At 30.1% G+C, this 12,706-nt stretch overlaps 1 protein-coding gene across 1 annotated transcript; it reads left to right on the forward strand.

The window, feature by feature from the left end:
• The first annotated feature begins 5,339 nt into the window (after positions 1 to 5,339).
• On the forward strand, positions 5,340 to 10,423 carry LOC145126126 (sodium/calcium exchanger NCL2-like). Its single transcript, XM_079061533.1, has 7 exons — positions 5,340 to 6,017; positions 8,017 to 8,220; positions 8,347 to 8,528; positions 8,645 to 8,763; positions 8,848 to 9,118; positions 9,202 to 9,504; positions 9,935 to 10,423. The coding sequence occupies exons 1-7, from the start codon at positions 5,723 to 5,725 to the stop codon at positions 10,181 to 10,183; spliced, it is 1,623 nt and encodes a 540-aa protein (XP_078917659.1). The 5' UTR covers positions 5,340 to 5,722; the 3' UTR covers positions 10,184 to 10,423.
• Positions 10,424 to 12,706: the final 2,283 nt, after the last annotated feature.

Consider the following 12,706-nt stretch of genomic DNA (forward strand, 5'->3'; position numbering starts at 1 on the left):
GATTGTGATTGTATTGTTATCATTTTTCTAGATTTCTGATCTTAGTATAAAATGTTTTCAAACGGTTTTCTGAGTGGGTTATGAAATGCATTATAAAACAAAGGTTGTGAAAATGCTTTATATATTGAATTTATATGATGTTTATGCATGTAAAGGGTATTACGGTCAATTGACCCATCTTACAAAAATGCATACGTCTGCTTGGAGTTTCAATCAGTGTCTTCAAAACTAAGAAAACCAAGGAGTGTGAATTATATATACCAAATTAAAAAATTGATACATATTCATCACTTTAAATTACATTTGAATATCAAATGCATCGAAACTATAAAATTAGAATAGGCAAACATGGTATTCGTCTATCAAATGTATCCAAACTATAAAATTAGAATGAGCAAACATGGCATGCGCCCGCTTAATATTCACTCTTTTTAGTACAATTTTGATAAAAAAAATGTACAAGTAACTATTAACTTTAAAGGGTTTGTAGAATAATTTTGGAAAGTTCAAAATGTAAATGAAGTTGAAATATATCTGAATCATAATCTTTCTCATGTTTGTTGACTAAAAATTTAATTAATTTGACTAATAAACAAAAAATAAATAACTCCAAATTTTTATTTACATGTAAAATTATTGTTGATTGTATTGATATATAATTATCAAATTCCATAATAAATTACCAAAATAAAGTTAATATACCCTCACAAATAATAATCTTGCAAAAAACTAAAAAAATTAAAATTTGAGAAACATTTTGAAAAGAAGAGAGCAAACAGTGGAAATAAAGAGAAATGACAATTTAGTCATTTTAAAAGATAATCAACAATAACCCCTAACTATAATCGAAAGGTTTTACTTTTAAAAAAACATGAAAGGATTAATGTTTACAAGTAAATAGTTTAATATGATCATTTATTGGCAACTAAAAAGAAACATGATAATTTTTATTTCATATAAACGACAACTGACTTCTAACTCAGCGGTATCAGGTGCTGTCCTTCTTCTTTGCGGTCGAGGGTTCAAGTCCCGTGGTGAACATAAGTGAAATTAGGTGTTAGTTTATTAGGAGTAGATTATATATTTGTTTTACTGGTTCAAAAAAAAAAGTAGTTTGGATTTCACATAAAATAATATTAGTTAATATAGTATTTTTTAATTAAAAATGTCTTTTGTCAATTAAAAATGATTAATTTTTTAAATTATAATATATTATTATATCTAAAACCATAAACATTATCTTTAAAAATAATAGAATTGTTTTTTTTTCGTTTTTTGGTTAACCGCCTTGGCAAAAAATATGATTTGTAAGTTGTAACCACACCGACAATATAATATTTTATTATTTAGGTTAATCAAAATGCCTTCAAAGGGCCGAAGGCTTTTTCTATCGGGCAATGTGTGTTTGCTAAAGGGGAACGATACTAACTTTCGTACTTACGATATCAACAACGTACAACATCTAAACACTCGAGTATTTATCCAAAAAGAAATAATCGCATCTAAAAACTAATTTTTGAAAAACTATCTATACCCGTCGCTTAGCGCTGGTAAACGGCTAGTATATATATATATATATATATATATATATATATATATATAGAGCTAGGTTATAATGTGGATGAACAATTATTGTGCGGACGTGTGGACAATGCTATTTTATGAGAATTACTAAGATAATAAGTTGTTTAGTAATGCGAATACGTTAAATCTTACAAAAATATCGTTATTTTCATGCATTCTCACTAATTCTTATTCATTTTTGTTCTCAAACATCGTTTTTCACTCATTTTCATTCTGACAGAATACGACTCAATAAACATTCTGACAACATTCTGACAGAATGAGAATAATAATAAAAAGTCTATAATAACCTAATAGACGATTTAATTAGTGAGAATGCGTGTTAATGACAATAGTTATGTAAGATTGAACGTATTCATATTATCAAACAACTTATTTTCTTTGTCATTCTCACAGAATATCATTGTCCACACGACCACACAATAGATGTCAATCAACATTTGAACCTAGCTCTCTCTCTCTCTCTCTATATATATATATATATATATATATATATATATATATATATATATATATATATATATATATATGTTCAAATGCAAAAGTATCTTTGAATATGTAATGAACTTCAACAATATGATCAGTTTCACCAACCTCACCAAACTTGTGGTTTTGTTCCTCCTTTACTAGCTTTGGTTTTACAACAATACATAACTTACTAAAGAATTCCTCAGTATTTTTATTGTTTATACAACTGATTTCATCCTTATATTCAAGGTCAACTTCCAAGTTGACTTAAACAAATTCAATGAAATCCACCCCACCAAAGTCATGATCAATAAAGAGGAAATGTTTCCAACTGAATATGAGAATAACCAACACATAAAAACTCCCTTGAAGTTCAAATCAACTTGCAAATAGATAACAACAAGATTGAGATGTGACATCAAGAATTTTTTTTTTAAACAAAGGGATGAACACTCACGATTTGCCTGCACACTAGTACATAACTCATTTAATAGTGCGATGCCATTTTTATTTTTTGGTGCGGTCTTATTTAAAAACCGCATTATTAAATACACATAGCATAAAAAAAACAAAAACCGCAACAAATAATCGATTTGTTGGGGCGGTTATGTAGAAACCGCATTAAATGATTTTACAAAGTTATTTTTTGGTGCTATATATGTAAACCGCACCATTAAAGAAGATTTATAGGTGCGTTTAGATCAAAGACCGCACCATTAAACCAAACGGATTCCATTCTAATATTTTGTTTCCCGGGCAATGTCTTCCCTTCCAAAATTTTCATTCCCCGCACGATGCCTTTCTCTCCGGTGCGATACTATTTCTTAACCTAATTTCATTTGACAACATCATCAACTCCTGCCGCCATGACCACCATCGTTGAGTCCTGTCACCCCCATCCCCATCAATTCTGATTTCGGCCAACCCCACCCTCCATCATTGTCGATTCACGACTTCAGGTCAACAACGTGGTGAATCTGATTTCTCTTTGAGGCATCGACCTCCACTATTAGCTTCTTTGTTGTCCATTGCCATCGCCATCAACCCACCACCAAGACTCTAAGGTATGTGTGTCTCATACTCTGTTTTAGCAATTTTTATTCATAAAATTTCTTAAGTTATGTATGATATTCTGATTTCTTAAGTTAGGGTTTCAACTAATAACTTTTAATTGATTAATGTTCATTTAGATCGGTCCTTATGAAACGCTGGGTGCAAAAAATGTCAAGGCCCCAAATTAATGTGCAACTTAACACCCTGAAGTAGTTGAATAAAATCTGCATTAGTAAGTTTTATTTCTTGCCTAATTTTCTCAAATGTTGTTGAAAGTATAATGATATCGTTTTCTTTTGTGTTTGTTGCCATAGTTTTTAGAAGTTATGATGAGAATGGCTAACAAGTTTACAAAGAATAATCATGTTGGTTCTAGCCTGTTAACTGCAAATCATGTAAGTTAAATTTTTGAATTTTTTTAGTGTTTTGGTGAAACTTTATATATGTATAAGTTGGATAAGTCATAGCAAACCATTGTTTCACCATGCAGGCTATGGAAGCATAAAGAAGCAGAAGTTTGAAGTATCCTCACAATGATAGTTGAGTTATGTAAAGCTCAAAAGAGAGCACAAATGTTTACAAAAGAAGATATGAAAATGTGGTTGTAGCATTTCATGAGGCGGTTGTCATGATTTTTTATGAAAAAACAATTTGTTTTTTGGTGCGGTTGTGGTCATTTTTTGGGGCGGTTTTATAACCGCACCATTAAATAAGGGTGTTTTTTGATGCGATATTTATTGGTGCGGTTCAATAACCGCATCAATAAATCATTTTAACCGCATCAACAAAAGCTTTTTGTACTAGTGACATCAACAAAAAAAATCCCAACTATAATTTATGTTCCACAAGATCGACGCAAGCTAGCGTACATTAATGAGAAAAAAGAAACAAGAGTCGATGATATAGAAAAAAACCAGGAAAATCTATTTAATTAACAATGATATTATTTTCCATGCACATTGATAAAAAAATTTAATTACAAGTATTATAGTAATTACTATTTGGGACGCAATTTGTCGTCCCTAATACCTTTAGGGCGACAATCTTGACTATTTGCGACGCATTTTGTCGTCCCTAAATGTGCATTTTCTTGTTGTGTAATTGTCACGTCATAAAAGAAATCGGTTGACGGTTTCATTTATGGAGCAATTGTGTAATTGACTTGGATTTTAAGACTTTGGAGTTTGGGGAAGATCCACGCTATGAGAAATAAAATTCAGAGGTCAAAAGCGATAGTTTATTGGACAACAATGACAATAACTCATTTATTAATTGATTAAATTTTGTTAAAAAAATATAAAATAAAGTCAAAAAGAAATTAAAAAGTGCAAAATATACATTTTACCTAGGTCAATGAATAACCACACAACAAATTGAAACAACATGGACGGAACGCCGTAATAGTTTTAATAATTGTTTTTACCGTGCGATTTTATAAATCACACAAACCAATCGTAAAGTGTTTTCTAATGTTTTAGCTAAGCAATTTAAAAAATGTAATGAAAACAATCATGATATTCACCTTAGTTATGGTTGCACATACTCAATAATCTCACATGGTTCTAGGCAATTTAAAAAATGTAATGAAAATAATCATGGTTGTTATTTAAATACTTAACTAAAAAATAAGTTAACAAACATCATTTATTTAGAATTGAGCCCTAAATACCTTTCAATAAATAAAGGTAGAATCTTACGTACCATATTCGATCTGGGGTATCTCGTATAATAATAATGATCAATAAATAAGTACATATATATACCTGTAATTTGTAAACAACTGTTCAAAATATATTATTTAGTACTACTTCATTAAAAAAAATCCGTTAAATAATTAAAAATTGTCAACTATTTGTCTATTTAGCAGCCCTATGTGATCACGTTGTCATCTCACCTGCTCACACTAACTTTGAATTTATGTAGTAATTCCACCCAAGATTCTGATTTTTGATTTTTCTTAATGCCAAGTTGGCATGTTATGTTTTACTTTTATTTCAAATTTCCTCTATTAGTCTTTAATAATTCGTTTAAGTTTTTTGATTGTCATTATATCACTCTCTGAGTCTCTGGAAAACAGCTACATGTAATACTCTATATAAAATATTAAAAAAACGCATAATATTGATTATTGATTTGAAACTTTCCAATGTGAAAATTTCATTGACAATCTATTAATGTAATTAGAAGTTTTTAATAATTATGAGCACGTTTCATCTGATTTATATATTAGAAAATGTTATAGCGATCGAGTCAACCATTGTCACCTTCCATCCTGCAACACTCTTTGCCTTCGTAGAAAACGATTGCATCAACTAAATCTCCATAAAAACCCACAAAGATTCTAAAATCCTCTAAAAAACTTCTTCCAACGTCTTCATTTTTCTTCTTATTCATCAACCCGACCCGACTAATTAACTTGGTTCTGAAGATTCATAGATCACGAGTTCTCTTTAAATCCCCTTAATTAAAGAGATTCTTAAACCTTTTGAAACCCCATTGGTCATATATAATCTTCATCTTCTTCATCTTTTCCAGTTGATCAGGGTTCCAAAGACCTGAGCATTGGTTGTACGTAATAGCTCCAAAACACTTAACCGATACAACCTAACAAAGAAAGATGAATTTATATGGGAAAAGTGGGAGCTTGATCATGTTGGCCATTTTAATGGGCTTTTGTGGGAAAACTGAAGGTGCAACAGTGACATGTGAACCTCAATATGGGTTCTTGCCATGCACAAGTGCTCCCTGGGGAAGCCTTTTCTTGATCGTGGTTTATCAGTATTTGATGTCTGTGGGTCAAAGCTATATTTCGGATGGATCGGATAAGTTCTTCAGCCTTATTGGACCGGGTATCTTTGGTGCCAGTTTCTTCCATATTCTTGCAAACTTTCCTATGCTTTTCCTCATCCTTGGTAAGCTTCATTCCTCTGACTTTCAGTTTTTTTTTTTTGATGAATAATAATAAAAATAATTATTAATTATCAGTACAATAATATTATCATCATATTTATTTTTATGGGGTAGGTGGGGTTTTTTCTTTGTTGGTTTTGACAGTTTTGATGTGCATTATAAACCAGCCATGTGATAATTTTATAATAATAGTAAAGATTACATAACTTGTGGGTAAATGTTTGTTCTTTTATGTGCATTTTAAACTAGCCATGTGATGCTTGTAATAATAGTTAATTAGTGGTGGTTACGTGTTACCTTTTTAGGGTTTTTTAATGAACAAGTTTACTAAATAAAATATTTGTAGTTTTGTAGTAAATTATATTTGAATCTTAATGTCTCACAATGGGAACCTAATGGTTGAAGTAAATAATTTCATACATAGCTAATTTCATATATAAGGATTATGATTCAAACACGCCAAATATCATTAGCTTTCCACGATTAGTCTCCCATGTAAGCTTTGAACGCCTTCACGCGACGTGCTAAGTAGATGCAATTTAAAACAAGATAATTCATTTTAACTATTTATGTATATTTATCAAACCAAAGATATAACAATTTCCAAGGATATTAAATCATAAGTTTGATAGAAAAATGAAAGATAAAGCATATTAAACTTTTACATACAGAGTGGTTACAGAATGTGCATATATGTATGTATAAGGGTTTATACCATTTTTTTTTATAACAAATTAATTTTAATTCAAAATTAGAAAATATAAAATCCTATCCTAATAGTATTATCGAAATATATGATAAATAATTATGTTTATTTTATTTAACAAATTAATTCAGAATTGCTAATTACGATCGACAGTACTTTGATTTTTATTTTTATTATATTTATTAGTTTTTTATTTAATATAATAATTTTAAACATACCGGTCGTGGTTTCTACGTATTAATAATTACCAATATATATATATATATATATATATATATATATATATATATATATATATATATCTTATATCTCTTCTAATAAATGAAACCTAAAAATGACAAATGTTAGTTTTTTAGAATGTCTTTTTGATACGTGTCATTTTTCTATGATTTTTATTATTATTATTTTTTTGGTAACAAATCAAATTCAATTCAAAATTTGAAAATACAAAATCATATCCTAATAACATTATTATGTTTATTTTGCTAAACAAATTAATTTATAATTACCTACAATTGACAATATTTTGGTTTTTTTGACATTTATTATTTTTTTTTCTATGTAAACGTTTTAAATATACCGACCGTGGTTTCCACGGGTTATAACCTAGTATATATATATATATATATATATATATATATATATATATATATATATATATATATATAAGGGCTCTCTCTCTCTCTCTCTCTCTCTCTCTCTCTCTCTCTCTCTCTCTCTCTCTCTCTCTCTCTCTCTCTCTCTCTCTCTCTCTCTCTCTCTCTCTCTCTCTCTCTCTCAGCATCGTCATCGTGTATAAATCAAATAAGATATAAAACATCATATCAAAATATATGATCCATTTTGATTTCGTGAATTATTCTTTGAAAAAATAAATTTAGTTTTTAAAATGTTGTATATAACTTTTATATATTGTTTATAAAAAAAATCATGACAATGGTTTATTCTTTGACTGAGTCAATGGAAAATTTGCCATTCAATGAATATTCACATAACAACTTAGACCACCAATAAGGAAAATAGACAGTTGATAGAGCAAGTTGACAACTTCTTGGTAATATGTAACAACTTGACCCACGCTTGAATATCCATTTGGTACGATCGATCAAACATTTGATTCAACTTTTTAGTTAAATAAATCGTATTAGATTTGTACTGAATCCTCCTGATTAATAAATTTATAATTTTCAATAAAATATATATGGTTATTTGATGAAATTACATAACAAAGGAATTCCATAGAATAAACGTGTAAAATTTAGAAATATAAAGAAAATGTTAATGTTAATTTGCAGAGTCGGGATTATCGAGCGACGCGCAAGGTGCATCTTTTAGTGCAGCAATGGGAATGAATGTGTTGGCAGGATCAGCAGTCATGAGCCTAACACTGATTTGGCCCTCTGTGATAGCTTTTGGAAGCTACGATCTAGCAGACGACGATGATACCATTTCACCACAATCTTCTGAAGAAGAGCCATCATTTTTAACGAAATTAACAGGTTTCAAGATTACATACAATTAGCATTATATGGATAACAACCCACTGATAATTTACAAGCTTTTTAAATTTCAAAAATTTAGTTTGGTTTTAGGTTTTTATATCTTCTTTTTTGTTATTTTTTCAGCATATGGACTTACAACTGATGGTGAAACAAGCTACACTGCGACAGTTATGCTCGTTTCAATGATCCCATTTCTCATTCTTCAACTCCCAAAAATCATAAATGTTGATTCGGTAACCCAAGTGATAGAGCTAATCACCCTCATCATCACGTTGGCTTTCTTCGTTGCAAACGCTGTGTATCAGGTTAGCCCTTATAATTTATATAACACTCTCAATTAACATGACTAAAGTTGTCGATCATTACGGCTTAATAAGATTTCATATTTCAATGAAGATGACTATTTTTATTTTACATTCAGATCTTCCGACCAATGATTCAAAACAGAAGATTCGACTATGTGAGGCAAAAATTTGTCAAGAACAAATTACTTAAACTGCTCTCTACAAACGGAAAGGCAAATGTGCAACTTATCAAAGAGTTAGTACCTGTCTCAAATGTCTTTTAATTACTTTTTTTGAACTTGATCTTAGTTTTTATGATTGAAAAAATATCGTTGTGCAGACTTTATAAAGGACTTGACAAAAATCACGATAGTAAAGTGACAAGTGCTGAGTTGAAAACTTTACTTATGGGAATACAAGTACAAGCAGATGGTGATTTAAGTGAGGATCTTGTAGAAAGAGTCATGAAGCAACTTGACCTCTCGGGTGATGCATCTATTCAAGAGGAAGAGTTTATTACGATTATTAAAAAATGGCTCCAGGATGCAAGGGATTCACTCTCTAAAAACGATTATAACCCTCTTAACTTCTTCGCCAAACCTCAAGTAGTGGTAAGTTTCTTTTTTTAGATAATATAAACAATCTTTTGTTTTCAAGATTCTGTTTTGAACTCACAAATTTTGTATTCGTATAGGTTGCAGATGAAGAACAACAAGAGGCTTTGATTCCTACTACCACACAAGTTACTGTTGATCAAGCCTCTATTTGGGAGTACTTCGAGGCTTTGGCTTTGGTACTCCTTGGAACTATTGTCACAGCTCTCATTGCACTACCACTCATAATGAATGTTGTGAGTTTTGCTAGTGCCACAGGCGTTCCTTCCTTCCTCATTCCATACTTCATAATACCATGTGCCATAAACATACCACGTCTCTTATCAACAATTAATTCAGCAAGCCAAAAGACTCAACGAGCTGCATCTTTAACTCTTTCTCAGGTATTTGCATGTCTCCATGCTTTTCCTCATTGGTCACTTTTATGGTTTAGTTCAGTTCTATTATTTCTCGCCATTTCTTTTAAAACCATACAAATGACACTTTAGACATAATGACATCCACAAAAGCCTTTAATGAATTGACACATCATTATTCTACTTTTCATACAACACTATCAATTTTCCTAGAATGCATGAACATTACAAAAGTTCAATGGAATATTTATTTTAAACTTAAAAAGAGTTTTCATTTCTCATGGAAGAACTGAATGCATGACCATTGAACTGCATATACATTAAATGCTAACCTTTCATCTCACTATGATTAAGTTTAATCCTTTAAATACCAATTAGTCATTCTGCCTCACACAACTCTTCGGTTGAATTATGCACTATGGATGATGCTTATATATATTTTTAATCTTTTTTGCAGATCTATGTGGGAGTGTTTACGAGTAATATGAGTAGTTTGGCATCATTTTTGTTAATTGTGTACATAAAAGACGTGCCATGGGATGTGTCTGCTGAAGTTTTGGTTGTGTTGGTAATTTGCGGGGTGATGGGAATTTTCACAAGTACAAGGACGGTTTTCCCGCTTTGGACAGGTTATGCAGTTTATCTATTGTATCCTACATCGCTAATTATGCTTTATCTTCTTACGTCTGTTTGGGGTTGGACATAGGCGAGATCAATACTATATCTTTTATGCGACTTTTTCATTCTATTACATTGTATTTTACACTTATGTAGTCATTTATAACAAATATTGTGTTCGTTTGTTGTAAATGTTGAATTTATATCTTGTAATATCAATTTGTAGCATCTACATAAGGGCAATATATACACATAAAGTCACTATACTGTAATCATCTTTGTGGTTTTATGTTGGTGAATTAAAATGGTCCATGAAAGTCTATCCAAATTCGACAATTTTTTTTTAATGAGCACTTTAAATAGTCACAACAAAAAAGTTATCGATGTTTTAGTGGCTTTACTTTAATATTATTGTCAAAGTTTAGTCCAAAAAGTTTCACTAAAGTCATTAATTAAATTTTGACAATTTTTTATCTGTTATGACTTTAATATACTATAATAGGTTAAAGGGGTCGATATAAGAAAATAAATGTCAGACGTGGGTGACTTTTTAGAACCAAACTGAAGCATAGTGGTTAATCTAAAAATATTACTTACTATTATTAAAATAATTATTAAAATGCAGTGGTTTTTTGTATATTGCATTTTCATTCACTAAAATTACCATAAAAAAGATGGACTCATATTTCATATAACTATGCTTTTTATATATTAAAAATGACCGACTATTCCGATAAAAAAAGGTCTGCAAGTTAACGTGAAAGACATTTTCTACTTATGAACTATGCTAACCTCTGGCGATGATCAATTGACATGACTTTTTCTTAATTACAAAATATGCTAAACACCCAGTTCATCAACAAAATTCACAATAACAAATTCTAAACAATAAATTAATTCACTAACAAGTTCATATATATATATATATATATATATAAAATTAACTTCTGGCATTTTTCAAACATTCTCATATTCGTTTGTGAATGTTACTTGGCAATTTTTAGAGAGGTACGATGTCATGGGGCATGGAATGACTTTGACATTCGCTATTAAGTTGTTTGATATGGCATTGGATAGTGAGCTGCGCGCAAGGGGAGATTTGAGAAACATTTTGGAATGTCGGATCAATATAGTTATATCGACATCCATTTTTACAAATAATGTTATTCCAACATGCGTTCATAGATTTCTCATGATCATGATTAAAATAAGCATGTGGGAGAGTTGATGAATCTTTGTTGGAATAAAAAATTGGGTTCGAAGGAGTAGATGTGTCCGATGAAGATGAACCTTCGGAATAAAAATATGAGAATGTGGAAAGAAGGTAGTTTTTTAAATATCTATGATGGTAGTTATTCTACAAGATTTTAGCGTACATACCAATGTGTCTTGATCAAGAAATAATTCTCACGTAATCTTGGTTGATCCATAATCTCTAGTCCACATGATATGTACACAAACATATTCGACACCACAAACCCTCTGTGGATTGATCATTATTTGCATGCATTAACAATGAGATATGATGAGGCATTGTATCAGACATGAACACCTCAATAAAATATCTCTTACGATGGAAGTGAATGATTCACAATTTGTGTTAATAGTTTTATGAGAAGCGACGCGTCCACAAATAATCCATATAGTCATATAGAGATAGCGAGTTATTAGCAAGAGCATATACAACTAAATTTTTCGCGAAGGTGGCGATGGTTATAAGGTCGTATCCACGAGAAGTTTGAAAGGTATACCTTTCCACATTAACATGTTTATACTTGGTTATTTTTTTTCCTTCCTTTTCATAATGACTTCATCGTCACATGTATCAAGCTGCCGAAGGAAGATAATGTTAATACGGAATGGTAAAATATGGTGGTGTCACTTTGATGTCGAAGCTTTACAATCTATGTTCATAACTCCCTTGAACTCTAGTAAATAGTTTTTTGGATGTCTGACTTTCAAGGTTTATGTAACAAATATTATGGTAGAAAGTGTAATGGACTCATATTTACGTTGTATTTTTATATGACAAGAGGAAAGATTGTAAATATTTGGATAGACAATGAACTAACTTTACAAATCTATAAAGATTTGTTCCATAATTATAGATTCTTTAGAGTTGTAGTGGAAAGAAGAAAAATCTGATGTGACGCTCATATGTAGTGTGAGAAAGAGTGACGAGAAATACCCATTTTCTACGTATTATTTTGTTAACGGTTTTTGTATAAAATCATATATATAATTAGGCCATTAATATCATGTTAGGATTGATTCACTCACTCAGAAGTGTACCAATGGATGCAAAAGCTTGATTCGATATATTAAAGAGAGAATATTTTATATATGCTACATCAATTGTAAATATGGAGAAATAAAAGGAAATATACTTAAGTGAAAAAAGACATAATAAAAAAACCTAATCTTCTATATGTATTTTTTTTTTAATTATAAAAAACTCAATCTTCTATATATTTTTATATTTTAGTTAATTTATCGGCTAGATTTTCAATTAACAACTAATTTTTCAGTTGTCAACTATCCTTTTATCTAACCTGTAAAACATCTTGAATTATATTGAGTAAGTTTCTGATCAATTTTTATTGAGTAAAAC

The sequence above is a fragment of the Lactuca virosa genome, chromosome 7, assembly GCF_052849685.1.
Source record: "Lactuca virosa cultivar CGN04683 chromosome 7, Lactuca_virosa_CGN04683_v6, whole genome shotgun sequence".
NCBI lineage: Eukaryota > Viridiplantae > Streptophyta > Magnoliopsida > Asterales > Asteraceae > Lactuca > Lactuca virosa.

Bases quoted from the DNA above. Each gene is read 5' to 3' on its own strand.
- LOC145126126 (XM_079061533.1), top strand. From the start codon at position 5,723: ATGAATTTATATGGGAAAAGTGGGAGCTTGATCATGTTGGCCATTTTA. The intron at 6,018-8,016 runs GTAAGCTTCATT...GTTAATTTGCAG, and splicing joins TATGCTTTTCCTCATCCTTG to AGTCGGGATTATCGAGCGAC. The intron at 9,505-9,934 runs GTATTTGCATGT...TCTTTTTTGCAG, and splicing joins CATCTTTAACTCTTTCTCAG to ATCTATGTGGGAGTGTTTAC.